The sequence below is a fragment of the Oncorhynchus mykiss genome, chromosome 2, assembly GCF_057628025.1.
Source record: "Oncorhynchus mykiss isolate SJ-2025 chromosome 2, ASM5762802v1, whole genome shotgun sequence".
In the NCBI taxonomy this organism is placed as follows: domain Eukaryota; kingdom Metazoa; phylum Chordata; class Actinopteri; order Salmoniformes; family Salmonidae; genus Oncorhynchus; species Oncorhynchus mykiss.
The window spans coordinates 44,973,924-44,997,390 of record NC_143023.1 but is presented as its reverse complement, the minus strand read 5'-3'; the positions used below and the strand labels follow the sequence as shown (position 1 = coordinate 44,997,390).

At 42.2% G+C, this 23,467-nt stretch overlaps 1 protein-coding gene across 1 annotated transcript in view; it reads left to right on the top strand.

Moving 5' to 3' along the window:
* Window positions 1-23,467, top strand: part of LOC110501618 (membrane-associated guanylate kinase, WW and PDZ domain-containing protein 2) — a 292,550-nt gene that overhangs the window by 147,488 nt on the left and 121,595 nt on the right. The window contains 3 exon segments of the mRNA XM_036949610.2: window positions 15,936-15,993; window positions 17,366-17,487; window positions 18,864-19,046. Coding sequence (XP_036805505.2) covers window positions 15,936-15,993; window positions 17,366-17,487; window positions 18,864-19,046 — 363 coding nt within the window.

The following is a 23,467-nucleotide window of genomic DNA, read 5'->3' as shown; positions in this document are numbered from 1 at the left end:
CTTCACTCTCCCAATGTCAGCCTCTTGCTCTCCTGCTGTGTTGAGACTTTTTGTCTTGCTTTAAATGAAACATTCTCATTTCATTAAAACCTCACCCCCCCATTAAAATAAAACACCCAAATATATCCTGTACTGCATACATGTACCATACTCACCTTTCCCTCTACCACACGATACAAAACACCACCACAATAACCAAAAAACCTCACCACTTCTACAACAGACAGCCCCCCCAATACACCATATCTTCTGAAACATCTCCACACTTATTTTATAGTACTCAAATTCTACACTAAGGCGCGCAGAGACCATCCCTTTAGATAATAGTAAAGGGTATGTTACCCCCCCACCCACCCTGTTCCTCCAAATAGCCAACTTTGCCTGAGCAAACAGAAAATTCAACAAAACACATTTTGCCTTTTCCTTATTTGAATACCTATACCCCATTATAAAAATCCCAACAGTAAAAAACACGCCCAACCTCTCACACAGACATTCCAACACAGACATTAATGGCATTAACCTGGCACACACAGAAAACACATGAATCACAGTTTCTCTCATAACACAGAAGAACACCCTTGCCCGACTCCCGTGCCAACACCCGTGTTCAACCCATGCCAACCAGCTGTTAGTGGCCAGGGCTCCATGTAGAACCCTCCACTGGAAGTCCCCTGACCTCTTTAGTGCTGGTGGTTTGTAGAACCCCCTCCATCTAAAACCCACCATACTCTCCTCCCCACATACCCCCTGCCACTGATGTAACTTCACTCCCTTCGCTCCTAATGTTACTCACCTTAATGCAGAGGTTGTAGAGGGCTTTACCTCCCCACCCCGTCAAACTCCCCCAGGCTCGGAATGTTAAATTCTAACAAGTCCTCCAGACCCCCTTGCCAGTCCCCAGTCTCCGACGTCACCTGCAGTGGCAGAAACATTGGTGGCCCCTCCCCCTTTGGCCACTCAAACACCCCTCTTACCGGCTCAGACAGTGCGTCCTGGACCTCCTCCAGGAATCTCCCCAGCAGCCTAAGATACATTATTCCTGTTTGTTGTGCCAGGACTTCCGGGGTTTTCCACCCCTTCTCTCCCAGCAGTCGCAGGTCACCCAGCCTTTGTAAACCCGCTGCCATCAGTTGCCTCTGCAAGGGTGGCTGACTGAACCGATCTCAAAGGGATGGCTGGGTTGTGGAAGATAGGCTCCTCCCACACCCACAGCCCAGGCTCCACATCCCCTTCTCGTGTGGTCCTTAGCAGCTGCCAGGCCCTCAGCATCGCAGAGTAAACATCAGAGACCTGCTGTACTCAGCCCCTCCAGCCTCATGAGGAACAGTTGCCGGTCCAACCCTAATCCGCCAGCTCTCCTCAGCAGCGCATGCTGGCTCCCTCCAGCCAACATCAGTATGGTACAGCAGTCTCTGCACCACCTTTAGTCAGGAAGCAGCCACCCTGCTCTCCAGTTCCACCAGGCCCTGTCCTCCTTCGTGGATGGTCAAGTACAACACTGCGCCTTCAACCAGTGATGGCCCGACCAGAAAAAGTCCACCAGCTTATAGGGCACCCTTGTCTAATGCTCAGTCTCACCCAGACTGGCCTACTGAGCCCTCTTCCCACCTTGACTATACATGATGCCCCAGCATACAATAGATTCATACAAGTCAAAAAACTTTTCCCAAAAACAGACATCACATTAAACAGATACTCATGGTCCACTCTATCAAAAGCCTTCTCTGATCTGATCTAAAGAGACCAGTCCAAAGTTCACATTAGAACCTCTCGACAAGTCCAACATGTCCCTGATTAAGAACAAGTTGTCCATGATTGAGCATCCCGGTACACAATATGTTTGGTCCTTAGGTACTGATGAGTCCTGATGTGACTTCAGTCTGTTAGAGAGGACCTTGGCAAATATCTTGTAGTCCGCACAGAGCAATGCCATAGGCCTCCAGTTCTTAAGTTCAAACAAGTCCCCTTTTTTGGGCAGGAGAGTCAGAACCGCCCGACGGCAGATTATTGGTAACTCTCCTACCCCGACGCATTCACGCAACACCCAAAAGAGGTCCAGTCCAATTGTTCCCCAGAATTCTTTATAAAACTCCACTGGGAGTCCATCAATCCCCGGTGCACGACCAGGGGACATCTGGGTTACGGCCTCTGCCAGTTCATGGGACAACAGAGGAATGTCAATTTCATCCGTCTGTGTCAGGGAAAGCTTAGGCTCCTCCCACACCCACAGCCCAGGCTCCACATCCCCTTCTTCTTGTTCTGCGAACAAGACCTGAGCACACATAGGATCACACATTTCTGCCCTATACAACTCAGTATAAAACTCTGCAGGTCGCTCCTGCATCTCCCCACCACAGAGGTCACCTGCCCATCCGACAGCCGTAGACAATGCATGCCTTTTGCTTTCCAAACCAAAGGAGGAGGAGCTGAGAGCATCCATCTCCTTGAGCATGGAGAACCTAGCTCCTACAAGTTTTCCCTTTGCTTTAACCTGGAAAAAACTGCCCAGGTCCCTACATAACTCAGCTAAATTAGCCTGGAGGCCTACATTGCCTTGCCCCACCAGCTCTACCTCCATCTCACTAATACTATGCTCGAGTTCCCCTAAATCTCTCCTTGAAACTGAGGATGAGAGAGCTGTATACTGTTTACGGAAAAGCCAAATTTGGACTTTCCCCACATCCCACCATTGACTCAGAGACTCATACACTATTGTACTCTACTCTATTATACTCTACTCATACGATAGGATGCCTGCCGAGGCCCTGGTGAAATAGACAGCCGAGCCATGGTTATGTGGTGATCCGTAAACCCCACCGGGAGAATGGTAGTGCCCAACAGCCTATTGCTCTGATTCCTGGACATGTAAAAACGTTCAAGTCGGGCTGCACTCACCCTAGCCCCAAAAACCTTCACCCATGTATACTGTCTTATTTTTGGATGTTTAGTTCTCCAAACATCCACTAGGTCGAACTGATTAATGATGTCCCTTAACACTCCCACTGACAATGAATGAGGCTCTTCCCCATTTCTATCTTTCGGAAAATCCATTGTACAGTTCCAGTCCCCGCCGATCACCAGCGTCTCCTCAGGCGCTACCTGTGAGTTCCTGTCTAAGACATCCAAATAGAGACCTCCTCTCTCTCTCCCTATGTTATGCACATACACATTTATGTTGTTAATTTCTGCTTAGGAAAACCAGTTCCTAAGAAATATCGTTTGCCAACGAGAACTTACTGAACAGACAGAGACCTCAAAAAAAAAACAATTCTGAAAGGTTAGTCCTCGGGGTTTTGCCTGCTACATAAGTTATGTTATACTCACAGGCATGATTCAAACAGTTTTAGAAACTTCAGTTTTTCCATCCAAATCTACTAATAATATGCATATCTTATATTCTTGGCATGAGTAGCAGGAAGTTGAAATTGGGCATGCTATTTATCCAAAAGTGAAAATGCTGCCCCCTAACCCCAAGAGGTTAACTCAAACAATTTGTATAGACCAGATACCGGAGTTGATGGTGGGCAATACACTCCTGCTAGTGTTAATAGTGCATTATGACTAAGGACCACATTTACAACTAAGCATTCATACTGTTTCGGAACATAAGTTGAAATGGACACAGTGACATCTAGGTTGCATTCAGCAAATATGGCAATGCCTTAACCTCTACCCACTCTGTCTGCTCTGTATACATTTTACCCAGCTAAATGAACATCTGAGTCTGGAACAGAGACACAGAGCCAGGATTCAGATATAATCGATATGTCAGCATGTGATTGTGAGACCAGTATTTCAATCAAATCTAGCTTTTGGATGAAGCTTCTAGCATTCAAATTAATAGTTGTCTTACAGAACAAAGAGGGTGTTCTTTAATGGAAGCCTCTCAAATCTAATCCAGTTAGAATCAAAAATTCCCTAGGGTAGATGTCTAGGCCCCTTGCTTTTTAATTTTTTTACTAACAACATGCCAGAGTGTCTACGTACGCGGATGACTCAACACTATACATGTCAGCTACTACAGTGACTGGAATGACTGCAACACTAAACAAAGAGCTGCAGTTAGTTTCAGATTGGGTGTCAAGTAATAAGTTAGCCCTAAATATTTCTGAAACGTAAAGCATTGTATTTAGAGCAAAACACTCACTAAACCTTGTAATAAATCATGTTGAAATTAAGCAATTTGACATGACTAAACTGCTTGGAGCAACCCTAGATTGTAAACTGTCATGTTCAAAACATATTGATGCATTAGTAGCTAAGAGGGGGAGAAGTCTGTCTATAATAAAGTGGTGCTCTGCCTTCTTAACAACACTATCAACAAGGCAGGTCCTAATCCTAGTTTTGTCGCACCTTGACTACTGTTCAGTCGCGTGGTCAGGTGCCACAAAAAATGACTTAGGAAAACTGCAATTGGCTCAGAACAGGGCAGTACGGCTGGCCCTTGGATGTACACAGAGAGCTAATATTAATAATATGCATGTCAATCTCTCCTGGCTGAAAGTGGAAGAGATATTGACTTTGTCACTTATTTTATTTATGAGAGGTTGAATGCACCGAACTGTCTGTCTAAACTACTGGCACACAGCTCGGACACCCCTGCATACCCCACAAGTCATGCCACAAGAGGTCTCTTCACTGTCCCCAAGTCAGGGCAGACTATGGGAGGCACACAGTACTACATACAGCCATGACTACATGGAACTCTATTCTACATCAAGTAACTGATGCAAGCAGTAACATTAGATTTCAAAACAGAAAAAAAACATTATGGAACAGCAGGGACTGTGAAGCAACACAAACATTGGCACAGACACACATACGATAACATACGCACTGTACATACACATGGATTTAGTACTGTAGATATGTGGTAGTGGTGGAATAGGGGCCTGAGATCCACAGGGTGTTGGAAATCTGTGAAAGTATTGCAATGTTTTTAAAATTGTATAAATGGTCTTAAATTTGCTGGACCCAGGAAGAGTAGCTTCTGCTTTGGCAGCAGCTATTGGGAATCCACAATAAATACAAGTACAAATACATTACCCCATTGTTTATAACAGGAACATAAACCATGTATAACTTCAAAATATGTTCTAAAGCTGTAAACTACCTTGTCACAGTAGGCTTATGTATTATGCTTGGTCAAATGTTGGGTTGAGGATCAGACACAGATTACACCTAGTCCTGGACTAGAAATACTTTTTGTCTGGAGATTTTCCATTGATCTTGCTTTTTAGTCCAGGACTAGGCTTAATCTGTGTCTGGGAAAACCTCCCCATAATGTTTGATTGACTGGAAGTGGAATATGTCTTACGTGAAAAAACACATTTACATTAATAAGTAGATTAAAAGGGGTTAAACCTACTCTAAGAGTATGTGTTAGGCTGTTTGAGAGAAGGCTTGAATCCTAATTAAACGATCCAATGTGAGTACATCTGTTGTTGAAGTATAGTAGGTCAATAAAGTACAAATCAAGCTGCTTATGCTGAAAAGCCTTGTTAGTGCATGAGTCAAATTAGCTTTTGAATTTCCTGTCTTTTTCGGCTTCAAACAAAAGCTAATATTTCACTTAAAACATTGTTTTTTTGTATTAACACGTGCTATGGATCGTGTCCCCACTTATAAATATATAAAAGTATGTTGAGTTGGTTAAGATATAAAAAATGTAAATAGACTTCTATATGAACAGGTCCCGTCTTTCATTAAAATAGCAGAAAACAAATCATTCAGTCAACATTCATTACGGTAATTGACTATGGCGATATCGTCTATCTGAATGCAGCTACCACTGTATTAACGCCATTGGATGGAGTTTATCATCGTGCATTGCACTTTATTACGGGCTCAGCACACATCATTACATTTTGTATAAGGAAGTCTCGTAGATCGATGCATTGCGCTCTTTTTGTCTAAAAAGCCCTCTTGCATAAACTTCCACCATAACTTACTTCATTGCTGATCTTCAGACGTATAAATTACCAGACCTGGACTCAGGGATGGGTAACCCTGGAGATCCCTTCAATGTCAACAGAGTTAGGTAAATCTGCTTTTAGTTTTTTTTAACCTCATGGGGAATGATCTCAAACTCCTTAAAGTTGGTACCTAAAAGGCAATTCATGTTGATGTTAGATGGCTTGTTTACTGAATAATGTATTTGTTTCATGATTGTGTTTTCCTTTTTCGTTTTCTGTAAGTCTTCACAAGGTTTTCACACACTGTTGATGGTATTTTGGCCCATTCCTCCATGCAGATCTCCTCTAGAGCAGTGATGTTTTGGGGCTGTTGCTGGGCAACACAGACTTTCAACTCCCTGCAAAGATTTTCTATGGGGTTGAGATCTGGAGACTGGCTAGGCCACTCCAGGACCTTGAAATGCTTCTTACGAAGCCACTCCTTCGTTGCCCGGGCGGTGTGTTTGGGATCATTGTCATGTTGAAAGACCCAGCCACGTTTCGTCTTCAATGCCCTTGCTGATGGAAGGAGGTTCTCACTCAAAATATCACAATACATGGCCCCATTCATTCTTTCCTTTACGCGGATCAGTCTTCCTGGTCCCTTTGCAGAAAAACAGCCCCAAACCATGATGTTTCCACCCCCATGCTTCACAGTAGGTATGGTGTTCTTTGGATGCAACTCAGCATTCTTTGTCCTCCAAACATGACGAGTTGAGTTTTTACCAAGTTTTTACGAGTTGAGTTTTTGGTTTCATCTGACCATATGACATTCTCCCAATCTTCTTCTGGATCATCCAAAGCTCTCTAGGAAACTTCAGACGGGCCTGGACATGTTCTGGCTTAAGCAGGGGGACATGTCTGGCACTGCAGGATTTGAGTCCCTGGCGGCGTAATGTGTTCCTGATGGTAGGCTTTGTTACTTTGGTCCCAGCTCTCTGCAGGTCATTCACTAGGTCCCCCTGTGTGGTTCTGGGATTTTTGCTCACCGTTCTTGTGTTCATTTTGACCCCACGGGGTGAGATCTTGCGTGGAGCCCCAGATTGAGGGATATTATCAGTGATCTAGTATGTCTTCCATTTCCCAATAATTGCTCCCACAGTTGATTTCTTCAAACCAAGCTGCTTACCTATTGCAGATTCAGTCTTCCCAGCCTGGTGCAATTTTGTTTCTGGTGTCATTTGACAGCTCTTTGGTCTTGGCCATATCCTACAATGTGATTTTCTGGATATTGTTTTCTCATTTTATCTGTCATAGTTGAAGTGTACCTATGATGAAAATTACAGGCCTCTCATCTTTTTAAGTGGGAGAACTTGCACAATTGGTGTCTGACTAAATGCTTTTTTTGCCCCACTGTATATGTAATTCTATGAACCACCCCTTGTATGAGTGTGCTTCCTTCCTGAGCTCGGATATGATTCAGATGAGTTCCTGAAGTGTTCTGATGGTCAGGGGGAGTGTGTGTGTGTGTGTGTGTGTGTGTGTGTAAGAGCGAAAAGATTAATGAGTCATCTAATGCAGAGGATTCAAAATGTGTTTTAATATCCGAGATGCAAGACACACACACAAACCACTCAAATTGAAGTTATACCCAGCACATCACATTTTTGCACAAATACCCATCTACATAATGACCCACACGCTCATGTAAACTCTCTGTGCTATGTGTTACTATCTATTTTAGGCTGAGTTGATGCATGTGTGGTGTCAATTGATTTAGTGTCATAGAAGATATGTGTTACGTTCATTCAGTCACGTATTCAAGTGTAATATGAATCAGAGCTTAAACCACACACACACACTTAACATTGCTGATACACATCCATACATTTCATACTGCAAACACAATTACACACTCGCTATTAACAACATTCTCAGTTTCTCTTTTTTGCTCTCTATTTGAGAGGAATGGATTTGGAGACAAAACAGAGCCCTCAGCTCCGAAGATTAAAAAAAAAGAGACTTTCTCTGGTGGTTGCTATGGAAACGGTTTCCTCTTTCCATATGAATGGAGGGCAGCCATTTAAGGTGGCTCACAGACAAGGGGAGAAAATAAGGATATTTAAGGTAGTTCTTTGGAGGGGGAGGGGGAAGCAGTAAATGGTACCCTATTCCCTATATAGCTCTCTCCATATCTCTCTATATATCTAATGAAAATGGCAGAGATTCAAGGTGGTTTGATGTAGTTGATGTAATCAATTCAGCCAGAGAATTCTGTGTTTATTTGGATCCCCATTAGCTTTTTACAGAGGCAGCAGCTATTTTTCCTGTGGTCCACAAAACAATAAAAAATACAATGACAAGCAACAAAACACTGGTACACTGACAGACAACAAATCGGACGCAAAGGATTTACTTCAGACACTGGACAAGACCCAAATCCCAGTCATTCAGATGAAGAGGAAATTTAGGGGTCATAGGTTGCGGTGTCTTGTAAGAATCCGAAGGCCAGTGCGTAACCCCCTTCTACCACCAGTCCTATTAGCCAACGTGCGATCATTGGATAATAAAATGGATGAGCTCTGATCAAGACTATCCTACCAACGGGACATTAAGGCTAGTAAGGTATGTAAGACAACTTCCGGTGAAACTGGAGGGCGCACAATTCAAATAAATAATCATAAAAATTATGGATATTATACATTTAGGTACATACAAGTGTCATATTGGTTTAAAGCTTACCTTGTTAATCTATCTGCACTGTCCAATTTACAGTAACCATTACAGTGAAAGCATGCCATGCGATTGTTTGAGGATGGCACCCCACATCAAAATATTTTTCCACCGGCACAGGTTTCATAAATTCACAAATAGCGATGAAATATTCATTTACTATTTGAAAATCTTCCTCTGATTTGTCATCCAAAAAGGACCCAGCTATAATATGTAGTGTAGTTTTGTTAGATAAAATCCTTCTTTATATCCCAAAAAGTCACTTTAGTTGGCGCCATCGATTTGAGTAATCCACTAGTTCAACATGCCAAGATAGGAATCCTAAAATCCACACCTAAACTTTGTTTCAACAAGTCAAAATATATTTCTATTTAATCCTCAGATAACCTAAAATGTAATTAAACTATAATATTTCATACGGAAAGAAGTATGTTTAATAGGAAAACAATATCAGCAGGTGTGTCCTCTTCATCGCGCACGCATACACGGATTTCCAAGTCTGCGTCCCTGTAGTAACTCATATTTCTTACTCATTTTGGAAGAAACAAGCCTGAAACCTTGAACAAAGACTACTGACACCCAGTGGAATACATAGGAATTGCACACTGGAAGATAGATTTAATCATTTCCCCATTACGTTCCATTGGAAGAGCATGGGCTCTCAAAAAAAAAAAATTTCCGGTTGGTTTTTCTTTGAATTTTCTCCTACCATATCTATTGTGTTAGTCTCCTACATTATTTTAACATTTCTACAAACTTCAAAGTGTCTTGTTTCCAATGCTACCAATTATATGCATATCCTGGCTTCAGGGCCTGAGCAACAGGCAGTTTACTTTGGGGACGTCAGGAATTGAGAAAAACGGACCCTAGCCCTAACATTAAAAACTAATATATTGTATTTCATCGAGTCATGGCTGAATGACGACATTGATAACATACAGCTGGCTGGGTTTTCCATGCATCGGCAAGATAGAACAGCTGCCTCCGGTAAAGACAAGGGGTGGCGGTCTGTCAATAACAGCTGATGCACGGAATCTAATATTTGGTCGCCTGAGATAGAGTATCTTATGATAAGCTGTAGACCAAACTATTTAACAAGAAAGTTTTCATATCTGTTTTTGTGGCTGTCTATTTACTAAAACAAACTGTTGCTGGCACTAGGACTGCACTCAACAAGCTCTATAAGGCCATAAGCAAACAAGAAAATCCTCTTCCAGAGGTGGCACTCCTAGTGGCTGGAGACTTTAATGCAGGGAAACTTAAATCTGTTTAACCTCCTTCTTACTAGCATGTTACATGTGCAACCAGAGGACAAAAAAAACTCTAGACTACCTTGACTCCACACACAGAGATGCATACAAAAGCTTCCTTCCCTATGTTCCGGGATTCTTCCGATGGCATTGAGGAGTACACCACATCAGTCACTGGCTTCATCAATAAGTGCATTGATGACGTTGTCCCCAGTGACCATACATATATACCCCCAACCAGAAGCCATGGATTACAGGCAACATCCGCACTGAGCTACAGGGTAGAGCTGCAGCTTTCAAGGAGCAGGGCTCTAACCCGGAAGCTTAAGAAATCCCGCTATGCCCTCTGAAGAACAATCAAATGGGCATTGCCTCAATACGGGACAAAGTGGCAATAAAAAAGAACTGTTACGGACTACAAAGGAAAATACAGCCGCAAGCTGTCCAGTGACACAAGCCTACCAGACGAGCTAAATGACTTCTATGCGCGCTTCGAGGCAAGCAACACTGAAGCATAAATGAGAGCACCAGCTGTTCCGGATGATTACGCTGATGTGAGTAAGACCCTTAACTTCTCTAGGGTAGGGGGCACTATTTTCACCTGCAGACGAAAAACATGCCCAAAGTAAACTGCCTGCTACTCAGGCTCAGAAGCTAGGATATGCATATAATTGGTAGATTTGGATAGAAAACACTAAAGTTTCCAAAACTGTTAAAATAATGTCTGTGAGTATACTTGAACTGATTTGGCAGGATTTTTCTATTCAATGCAATTACAGTATCCATTGACTTAGGACTCAATTGCGCTTCCACTAGATGTCAGTCTTTAGAAATAGTTTCAGGCTTGTATTCAAAAAAATTAGGGAGTGTGAGCACTCAAAGACTGGACCCTACAGTGTCACAGAGCTATTTCATGCGCAATCACAAGAGTGCGCCTTTCTTGTTTACCTTTTATATTGACGACGTTACTGTCGGGTTGAAATATTATTGATTATTTAGGCAAAAAACAACCTGAGGTTTGAATATAAACATCCTTTGACATGTTTCTATGAACTTTACAGATACTATTTGGATTTTCCATCTGGCTGTTGTGACTCCGTTTGAGCCTGTGGATTACTGAAGAAAACGAACAAAAATGAAGGTTTTTGGATATAAAGATAGACTTTATCAAACAAAACAAACATTTATTGAGTAAATGGGAGTCGTGAGTGCACCGATATGAAGATCATCAAAGGTAAGTGATTAATTTTATCACTATTTCTGAATTGTGTAACTCTTCTACTTGGCTGGTTGCTGTTTGTAATGATTTGTCTGCTGGGCGCTGTTCTCAGCTAATCGCATGGTATGCTTTTGCCATAAAGCCTTTTTGAAATCTGACACCATGGTTAGATTAACAAGAAGTTAATCTTTAAACCGATGTATAACAGTGGTATGTTTCATTAATTTTTATAATGAGTTGTTCTGGTTTTTGAATTTGGCGCTCTCGAATTTCACTGGATGTTGATCAGGTGGGACTCTACCGTGAGAATAAACAGGTCAATATTTATAAGGCTACAGGGCTAGGCAGATTATCAGGACGTGTACTCTGAGCATGCTTTGACCAACTGGCATGTGTCTTCACTGACATTTTCAACCAGTCCCTGACCGAGTCTGTAATACCAACATTTTTCAAGAAGACCACCATAGTCCCTGTGCCCAAGAAGACCAAGGTAACCTACCTAAATGACTACTGACCCGTAGCACTCACGTCTGTAGCCATGAAGTGCTTTGAAAGGCTGGTCATGGCTCACACCAATACCATTATCAAGAAACCCTAGACCCACTCCAATTTGCATACCGCATAAACAGATCCACAGATGATGCAATCTCGCCTGCACTCCACACTGCCTTTTTCCACTTGGACAAAAGGAACTCCTATGCGAGAATGCTATTCATTGACTAAAGCTCAGCGGTCAACACTGTAGTGTCCTCAAAGCTCCTCACTAAGCTAAGGACACTGAGACTAAACACCTCCCTCTGCAGTGGGATCCTGGACTTCCTGACGGCCGCCCCCAGGTGGTAAGGGTAGGTAACAACACATCTGCCACGCTGACCCTCAACACGGGGCCCCTCTGGGGTGCGTGCTAAGTCCCCACCTGTACTCCCTGTTCACTCATGACTGCACGGCCAGGCATGACTCCAACCCCATCATTAAGTTTTCCGACGACACAACAGTGGTAGGTCTGATCACCGATAATGATGAAACCTATAGGGAGGAGGTCAGAGACCTGGCAGTGTGGTGCCAGGATAACCTCTCCCTCAACGTGATCAAGACAAAAGGAGATTATTGTGGACAACAGGAAAAGGAGGGCCAAGCATGCACCTATTCTCATCGACGGGGCTGTAGTGGAGCTTCAAATTCCTTAGTGTCCACATCACCAACAAACGGTCATGGCCCACACACACCAAGACAGTCATGAGGGAGGGCATGACAATGCCTATTCCCTCTCAGGAGTCTGGAAAGATATGCATTTCTCCTCAGATCCTCAAAAAGTTCTACAGCTGCACCATCGAGAGCGGTTGCATCACCGCCTGGTATGGCAACTGCTCGGCCTCTGACCGCAAGCCACTACAGAGGGTAATGCGTAGGTAAAATTTTGGCCAAAGACTCCAGCCACCCTAGTCACAGACCGTTCTCTCTGCTACCGCATGGCATGCGGCCCCAGAGCACCAACTCTTAGTCGAAAAGGTTTCTTAAAAGCTTCTACCCCCAAGCTATAAGACTCCTGAACAGCTAAACAAATGGATTCCCAGACTATTTGCATTGCCCCCCCCCCCCCGGTGTACATATTACCTGTGCCCCCACAGATCGACTCTGTACCAGTACCCCCTCTATATAGCCTCAACACTGTTATTTTATTGTTTTTCTATTTTCTTAATCTTTCCATTTATTTATTATTTACTTCAGTTTATTAATTAAATACTTTAACACGTATTGTTTCTCAAAACTGCTTTTTTGGTTTAGGGCTTGTAATTAACCATCTCACCCACCTATCGTTCCTAACCCGACTTCCATACCCACTATTCTATCCCCCCATCTCAATCCACCTGACCCTGCCACCAGCCTGCCACAGCACTGTGGTTTCTACTGCCATGACATCATTTATGGTGTCAGTGCCAGAAACACACGCGTGCGTGTGTGTATGCATGCGTGTCTTCACATGAAGAAAAGCGAGAGATGCTGCATATACACAGGTAACATGGCAAGGAGACTGGGGACTAATGTATGGTTAAACAGTACAAATACCACCTACGCAGATCGATCAGGATGGCGAGACAAGTATAAGGACAAAGTGGAGGAGCAATGCAGCAGGTGGCAGGGGCTTCTAACGATCATGGATTATAAACAGAAAACCAGTCACGTTGCGGACACCAACCTACCGGACAAGATAAACACCTTTTTCTCCCACTTCGAGCATAACGACTGAGCTGCCGAGGAGAGCCCCTGAGGACAACAAGGGCTACATGCTTACTGTCTTCACAGAGGACCTACAGTTGAAGTCGGAAGTTTACATACACTTAGGTTGGAGTCATTAAAACTAATTTTTCAACCACTCCACAAATTTCTTTTCAACAAACTATAGTTTTGGCAAGTCGGTTAGGACATCTACTTTGTGCATGACACAAGTAATTTTTACAATAATTGTTTAGACAGATTATTTCACTGTATCACAAATCCAGTGGGTCAGAAGTGTACATGCACTAAGTCGACTGCCTTTAAACTGCTTTGAAAATTCCAGAAAATTATGTCATGGCTTTAGAAGCTTCTGATAGGCTAATTGACATAATTTGAGTCAATTGGAGGTGTAACTGTGGATGTATTTCAAGGTCTACATTCAAACTCAGTGCCTCTTTGCTTGATATCATGGGAAAATCAAAAGAAATCAGCCAAGACCTCAGAAAAATAAAATGTAGACCTCCACAAGTCTGGTTCATCCTTGAGAGCAATTTCCAAACACCTGAAGGTACCACGTTTATCTGTAAAAACAATAGTACGCAAGTATAAGCACCATGGGACCACGCAGCCGTCATACCGCTCAGGAAGGAGACGCATTCTGTCTCCTAGAGATGAACGTACTTTGGTGCGAAAAGTGTAAATCAATCCCAGAACAACAGCAAAAGGACCTTGTGAAGATGCTGGAGGAAACAGGTACAAAAGTATCTATATCCACAGTACAAGTCCTACACCATCATTAAGTTTAGAATAACAAAGTATCCCTCAAAGTAACCAAGACTAAGGAGATGATTGTGGACTACAGAAAAAGGAGGACCGAACACGCCCCATTCTCATTGATGGGGCTGTAGTTGAGCAGGTTGACAGCTTCAAGTTTCTCGGTGTCCACATCAACAACAAACTAGAATGGTCCAAACACACCAAGACAGTCGTGAAGAGGGCACGCCAAAGCCTATTCCTCCTCAGAAAACTAAAAAGATTTGGCATGGGTCCTGAGATCCTCAAATAGTTCTACAGCTGCCTGGTATGGCAATTGGTCGGCCTCTGACCGCAAGGCAGAGTGGGTAGTGCGTACGGCCCAGTACATCACTGGGGCTAAGCTGCCTGCCATCCAGGACCTCTACACCATGTGGTGTGGAGGAAAGCCCTAAAAATGGTCAAAGACCCCAGACACCCCAGTTATTGACTGTAATTTTTACTACCACATGGCAAGCGGTACCGGAGTGCCAAGTTTAGGACAAAAAGGCTTCAACAGTTTTTTACCCCCAAGCCATAAGACTCCTGAACAGGTAATCAAATGGCTACCAGGACTGTGTGCATTGTGCGTCCCCCCCCCCACAAACACTCTTTTTACACTGCTACTACTGTCTGTTTATCATATATGCATATTCACTTTAACTATACATTCATGTACATGCTACCTCAATTGGGCCGACCAACCAGTTCTCCCGTACATTGGCTTACCATGCTATCTGCATTGTGTCCCGCCATCCACCCCCGCCAAACCCTCTTTTATGCTACTGCTACTCTCTGTTCATCGTATATGCGCAGTCACTTTAACCATATCTATATGTACATACTACCTTAAATCAGCCTGACTAACCGGTGTCTGCATGTAGCCTCGCTACTTTTATAGCCTAGATACTGTATATAGCCTGTCTTTTTACTGTCGTGTCATTTCCTTACTTACCTATTGTTCACCTAACACCTTTTTTGCACTATTGGTTAGAGCCTGTAAGTAAGCATTTTACTGTAAGGTCAACACCTGTTGAATTCGGCATTCGTGACAAATAAACTTTGATTTGATATATGACATAACCTGAAAGGCCGCTCAGCAAGGAAGAAGCCACTGCTCCAAAACTGCCATAAAAAAGCCAGGCTACGGTTTGCAACTGCACATGGGGACAAAGATTGTACTTTTTGTAGAAATGTCCTCTGGTCTGATGAAACAAAAATATAACTGTTTGGCCATAATGACCATTGTTATGTTTGGAGGGAAAAAAGGAATGCTTGCAAGCCGAAGAACACCATCCCCACAGTGAAGCACGGAGCATCATGTTGTGGGGGTGTTGTGAATGACTATTGTAGCTGGAAACGGCAGATTTTTTTATGGAATATCTACATAGGCGTACAGAGGCCCATTATCAGCAACCATCACTCCTGTGTTCCAATGGCACGTTGTGATAGCTAATCCATCAACAATAGTCATTTACAACATTAACAATGTCTACACTGTATTTATGATCAATTATGTCATTTTAAATAGACAAAAAATTAGCTTTTCTTTCAAAACAGGGACATTTCTAAGTGACCCTAAACTTTTGAACGGTAGTGTCTAATATGTTATTTTTATTGTTTCATTCACTTCTCACTTACCTCCCTGCTGTTCCCTTATGGACATTCTATCCATTTTGTTTTCATTTAACTATTCGCTCAATCCAGTACCTGGAAAAGGGGCCTTCTTGAATGTGGGCTTGTCCCTGCCAAATCGTTCCTTTGCTCTTATAAAAAAAAACAATCCCCTCTCTCCTAATACACTATTTCTTTCTTCCTTCTGTCCAGAGCTGCCGTATGGCTGGGAGAAGATTGATGACCCTATCTATGGCAGTTACTACGTAGAGTAAGTCCTCCCCGCAAACAGAAAACGTTCCCAGGACATTAGCTAACATTCTCATTAACTTCTAATCAGGTTTTGATCTAAGATTAGGATGATACAGTAACATTCCACCAACATTTAGAAAGCATTTTGTTAGCAGAAAAAAAAATTCTAAGGACATTCCCAGAACGTTAGCTAACATTCCCATTACGTTCAAATTCAGTTGTGGTTTAACATTAGGATGATACAGTAAAATTAGCAGAAAAAAACGTTTCTAAGGACATTCCCAAGACATTAGCTAACATTCCCATTCGGTTCAGGTCTAACATTAGCATTATAATATTCAACAAACATTTTAAGAATGTTCAACAATGCTGTTCTATGGAAATGTATTTCTGTCTTAATTAGTTACACTGTAAAGGGGGTACTAGTGGCAAGTAAGTTTATTTTTGTATTTTTTTTTCTATTTAATTTTTACTCCTTTATCCCCAATTTCGTGATATCCAAGTGGTAGTTAGCCTTGTCCCATCGCTGCAACTCCCGTACGGACTCGGGAGAGGTGAAGGTCGAGTCATGCGTCCTCCGAAACACGGCCCTGTTAACACTGCTCGCTTAACCCGGAAGCCAACCACACCAATGTGTCGGAGGAGACACTGTACAACCGAAGTCAGCATGCATGCATCCGGCCCGTCATAGAGTAGCTAGAGCACGATAGGACAAGGACATCCTGACAAAGCCTGAGATCTAACCCTGGTCTGTAGTGACGCCTCTAGCACTGTGATGCAGTGCCTTAGACCGCTGCGCCACTCGGGAGGCCACTAGTGGCAAGTAAGCTATTGTAATATTCACAGTTATTTACCACTAGCTGCTTGTAAGTTACTAGAATATCAGATCAACTGACTGTACTATTGTACTGTAAAAAAATACAATGCTACTATAATGCTAAATGAATTCATTGAGACTGTTTGTTTTACTGTAATTAAATGGGATTGTTGCAAGCTGGTTGGTTGCTAGGTAATGTGTTTACATACAGTACCATTCAAAACAGCTTTTTTTTCCACCGCTCACATTTTCCCACAATACAGCTTCATTTACAGTATGCTGCAGTGTAATGCTTTCACAGTATTTTTCTGTTTATAATAGACACATTTACTGTAGAAATTACAATTTTCCAATAGAGTATACTACAATAGCTACTGTTGGGTATCCACAGACTTAGTACAAAATCCTAACATGACACTTTCATCTCAATCATGCATTGGTTTCAATTTTAGCTATGTTCACCGATATTACGTTAGATGTGTGTTAGTCAATGTGTATCTGTATCCCGTGAAGAAGAGAACCCAAAACCCACTGATGCTGCTGGATTTCACTGTCATAGTCCTATTCCCTGCAGCCACATCAACAGAAGGACCCAGTTTGAGAACCCCGTCCTGGAGGCCAAGAGACGACTGGAGCAGCAGCAGCAGATGCAGAGCCAGGGACTGTCAGCTCTGCCCTTACCGACCATTTACAGAGGTACAGCCACACCTCTATACTTGCATGAGTTACTTGATGTGGAATAGAGTTCCATGTAGCCATGGGCTCTATGTAGTACTGTGCTCTGTTCTGGACTTGGGACTGTGAAGATACCTCTGGTGGCATGTCTCTTGGGGTATGCATGGGTGTCTGAGCTGTGTGCTAGTCTTTTTAACAAGTAGGGATGAAAGTACATCTCTCCTCTACTTTGAGCCAGGAGAGATTGACATGTATTTTATTAATGTTAGCTCTCTGTGTACACTTAAGGAGCCAGCCGTGCTGCCCTGTTCCGGTCAAATTGCAAAGTTTCTAAGGCTCTCTGTGGCACCTGACCAATTTAGCCAAGGACTGTCAACTCTGCCCTTACCTGGTATTCAGAGGAAAATATATACAGTGTCAGCCCAGACCACTGCATACAAAAAACTACTTCCCCTTCTTATCTCTCCTTACACTGAGTGTAAAAAACATTAAGAACACTTGCTCTTTCCATGACAGACTGACCAGGTGAATCCAGGTGAAAGCTATGATCCCTTACTGACGTTAGTCGTTGAATCCACTTCAATCGGTGTAGATAGAGGGGAGGAGAGAGGTTAAATAATGAATTTTAAGCCTTGAGACAATTGAGATATGGCTTGTGTCCGGGCAAGACAAAATATTTAAGTGCCTTTGAACGGGGCATGGTAGTAGGTTCCAGACACACTGAATTGTGTCTAGAACTGCAATGCTTCTGGGTTTTTCACGCACAACAGTTTCCCGTATGTATCAAGAAATGTCCACCGCCCAAAGGACAACCAGCCAACTTGTCAGAACTGTGGGAAGCATTGGAGTCAACATGGACCAGCATCCCTGTGGAACGCTATCGACACCTTGTTGAGTCCATGCCCTGATGAATTGAGGATGTTCTGATTTCAAAAAGGGGCGGGTGAAACTCAATATTAGGAAGGTATTTTTAGTACACCGTGTATAATCGACACAGGCATAACATGGTTCTCTGTTGGTAAGAGCGTCACGCTAGCAATGCTAAGGATGTGGGTTCAATTCCCACAGAGATCAAACAAACATATTTTAAAATGTGTACACTCTTTGGATAAAATCGTCTGCTAAATGGCATATCATATTACATACAGACACTCCACTTATAGTGAACGCTGTTGTAGTGATTAAATGCTTAGTGATAAAGTTGTCCTGCATGGATGTAACACTGCCAACTCTAGTCCACATGTAATCCCCACTCCAGGCTGACCATTTCTGATTTGTCTCCTCCATTTTTTATCCCTATATATCCTACTGTCTTAACAAAAAATATATTTTTAAGAAGTGTGAATATTCTAGTGTATTTAACTGGCCTACTCTAATCTCACCCTCCCATTCTCCAGAGAAGCCCCTGTTCACACGGGACCCCACACAGCTGAAGGGCTCCTTCTTGTCAACGGCTCTCCAGAAGAGCAACATGGGATTTGGCTTCACCATCATTGGAGGGGACGAGCCGGATGAGTTCCTGCAGGTCAAGAGTGTCATACCTGAGGGCCCAGCGGCACAGGATGGGAAGATGGACACAGGTACTGTACAGGAACTAACCACACACACACACACACACACACGTCCCCAAGATGCAGTATGAAAAAATATATCAAGGCATCCAGCTGCAATACAATTTCTGGATCCCTCAACTTTGTGGCAGAAAAGTTCTGAGTTGACTCAACTGAGTCAAACATGTTTACACTGAGTTGACTCAACTGAATCAACATTTGTCAAAGTTGAGTAAACCCAAAAATTATATTGCATGTCGTTGCCTTGATTTTTTTAAGTTGACTTAACTTTTGTATTGAAGTCCTCTAAAATTAACTTCTTAATGATCTCTTCGTGCGCCAATCCCGTTAACTGGATTGATTTGACAACACCCAGTGAAATAGCAGCGCGCCAAATTCAAAAACAGAAAAACTCATAATAATTCATGAATCATACATCGGTTTAAAGATGAACTTCTTGTTAATCCAGCCACAGTGTCAGGTTTCAAAAAGGATTTACGGCGAAAACAAACCATGCTATTATTTGAGGACAGCACCCATTAAACAAACCCATGAAAATCACATTTCAACCCGCCAGGCGCGACTTAAAAATCAGAAATAACGATATAATTCATGCCTTACCTTTGAAGATCTTCTGTTGGCACTCCAATATGTCCATTAAACATCACAAACGGTCCTTTTGTTCGATAAATTCTGTTGTTATATCTCCATTTATTTGGCACGTTTGATCCAGAAAAACACCGGTTCCAACTCGCTCAACATGACTACAAAGTATCTATATAGTTACCTGTAAACTTGATCCAAACATTTCGAACAACTTTCCTAATCCAATTTTAGGTATTTTTAAACATAAATAATCAATCAAATTTAAGACGTGATAAACTGTGTTCAATACCGGATTTAAACAAGGTGGAGCGAGCTTTCAAGTCGCGCGCCCCAAACACAACAGTACACTAGACTCGACCCTCGTTCTGAACAGCCCTACTTCTTCATTTCTCAAAGGAAAAACATCAACCAATTTCCAAAGACTTGACATCTAGTGGAAGCGATAGGATCCACATAGAAAACCCATTGAAAAGGGAGTGACCTAAAATAAAAAAATTCCTGGATGGTTTGTCCTCGGGGTTTCGCCTGCCAAAAAAGTTATTTTATACTCAGACAATTTTAGACAGTTTTCTATCCAAATCTACCAATTATATGCACATCGTAGCTTCTGGGCCTCAGCAGCAGGCAGTTTACTTTGGGCACACTTTTCATCCGGACGTGACAATAGTGACAACTAGCCTTAAGAAGTTTTAACAATGTAAGGATATCATCACCTTAACTATTGAACACCTTTTTTAACCTTTAAGAACAATTTCTTATTTTCAATGACGGCCTAGGAACAGTGGGTTAACTGCCTGTTCAGGGGCAGAATGACAGATTTGTACCTTGTCAGGGGATTTGACCTTGCAACCTTTTGGTTACTAGTCCAACGCTCTAACCACCAGGCTACCCTGCCGCTCCATCCATATCACAGTCCAGCGACTGTCAACAACCTTAACCATTACGCCAAGAGATCTGGAGTTGGCTGAACTGTATTATAAACTGATTTGTCTGCATGCTATTCACTGACAGATTTGCTGTGTGTTCCTGTCTGTAGGCTCTTGTTATTGGGCTACACACAATCCACAAGCAGGTTATTTTTTTAAAGAAGCAGTTGATCCTCTGACTGGCCACTACATAATAAAAGCAGGTTCCCAGCATTCTCATGCTGCTGTATTTATTGCTCAATTCTTTGAAAAGGCATATTAAAAAGTAACTGCTCCATCCACTCTATTGGAGTGCAGGTTATGGATTTCTTAATTTGTGTATGCCATTCTAAGTAAAAAATGTCCACACATTTTATTTATATATAAGTATGTGAAGTCCAGATTAAACTGAGAATACTGTGTAAGCATATTAAGTTCTTGTTAAATTGTGAATGAGCGACAGATGGTGTGGGCAGCTTGCTCAAGAAACAGAGCAGAGCGCTTCTTTCATACAACTTTTTGCATCATTCCTTTTGCGTTTTTGCATCATTCAGCCTTAGAGTGTATTAGAAATCAGAATATTTTGCCTAACACTTGTATCACAGCTAAAGTTGCATACAGTGCCTTGCGAAAGTATTCGGCCCCCTTGAACTTTGCGACCTTTTGCCACATTTCAGGCTTCAAACAAAGATATAAAACTATTTTTTTGTGAAGAATCAACAACAAGTGGGACACAATCATGAAGTGGAACGACATTTATTGGATATTTCAAACTTTAACAAATCAAAAACTGAAAAATTGGGCGTGCAAAATTATTCAGCCCCCTTAAGTTAATACTTTGTAGCGCCACCTTTTGCTGCGATTACAGCTGTAAGTCGCTTGGGGAATGTCTCTATCAGTTTTGCACATCGAGAGACTGACATTTTTTCCCATTCCTCCTTGCAAAACAGCTCGAGCTCAGTGAGGTTGGATGGAGAGCATTTGTGAACAGCAGTTTTCAGTTCTTTCCACAGATTCTCGATTGGATTCAGGTCTGGACTTTGACTTGGCCATTCTAACACCTGGATATGTTTATTTTTGAACCATTCCATTGTAGATTTTGCTTTATGTTTTGGATCATTGTCTTGTTGGAAGAAATCTCCGTCCCAGTCTCAGGTCTTTTGCAGACTCCATCAGGTTTTCTTCCAGAATGGTCCTGTATTGGGCTCCATTCATCTTCCCATCAATTTTAACCATCTTCCCTGTCCCTGCTGAAGAAAAGCAGGCCCAAACCATGATGCTGCCACCACCATGTTTGACAGTGGGGATGGTGTGTTCAGCTGTGTTGCTTTTACGCCAAACATAACATTTTGCATTGTTGCCAAAAAGTTCAATTTTGGTTTCATCTGACCAGAGCACCTTCTTCCACATGTTTGGTGTGTCTCCCAGGTGGCTTGTGGCAAACTTTAAACAACACTTTTTATGGATATCTTTAAGAAATGTCTTTCTTCTTGCCACTCTTCCATAAAGGCCAGATTTGTGCAATATACGACTGATTGTTGTCCTATGGACAGAGTCTCCCACCTCAGCTGTAGATCTCTGCCGTTCATCCAGAGTGATCATGGGCCTCTTGGCTGCATCTCTGATCAGTCTTCTCCTTGTATGAGCTGAACGTTTAGAGGGACGGCCAGGTCTTGGTAGATTTGCAGTGGTCTGATACTCCTTCCATTTCAATATTATCGCTTGCACATTGCTCCTTGGGATGTTTAAAGCTTGGGAAATCTTTTTGTATCCAAATCCGGCTTTAAACTTCTTCACAACAGTATCTCGCACCTGCCTGGTGTGTTCCTTGTTGTTCATGATGCTCTCTGCGCTTTTAATGGACCTCTGAGACTATCACAGTGCAGGTGCATTTATACGGAGACTTGATTACACACAGGTGGATTGTATTTATCATTAGTCATTTAGGTCAACATTGGATCATTCAGAGATCCTTACTGAACTTCCGGAGAGAGTTTGCTGCACTGAAAGTAAAGGGGCTGAATAATTTTGCACGCCCAATTTTTCAGTTTTTGATATGTTAAAAAGTTTGAAATATCCAATAAATGTCGTTCCACTTCATGATTGTGTCCCACTTGTTGTTGATTCTTCACAAAAAAATACAGTTTTATATCTTTATGTTTGAAGCCTGAAATGTGGCAAAAGGTTGCAAAGTTCAAGGGGGCCGAATACTTTCGCAAGGCACTGTAAATAACTCTGAATTAAGAATATCGGAGTATCCGTTTCTTTTTTAACCGCTCACAGAATAGCCATATGTTCGCACTCGCTCAAAAAATATCCTTTCTATTTTATTCAGCTATGTTCAATTGTATTGTTCCTACTATAAAATAATGCCATGGAAATTAGAAGCAAATCTTGCCCTCTGTGACTCACAGCCATTTGGCATAGACAGATCAGGGCCTAACATAAGGACGACTCAGAATATGCTATTCTGTTCTTCTGAAATAGGATATTAATTTTTTTAATTTTTTTAATCATAATGTTTCTTTAGACCTACCTAAAATGAATTTAAATGTATTTATTGTGATGACATAGGCTATATTAAATATATTAAGAATGTAGATGTTCCAAAGATCCGCATCAGTGGCTTGTAGACTATGCATGGAAGGTCGAGATGCTTAACGTGTTTGTTAATTAACGGTCAATTATCTTGAGAACGGCAGCTATTTGAATGACAATCACCGACTGACAAAATATCATGACCGCCAAAGCCCTAGTCCAATGTGGCTCCTTTCCAGTTTGAGTCCTGATCCAATTAATGGACCAGACATTGTTCTTTCAAATCTGTTCAGACTAACCAGACCCGATATGTAAAATAATCTTAGAACAAATCCACCCACATTTTTTTATATATCTGATGCATCCTATTTCCTTCATGAAATAAATGTATTGGTTCTAAAC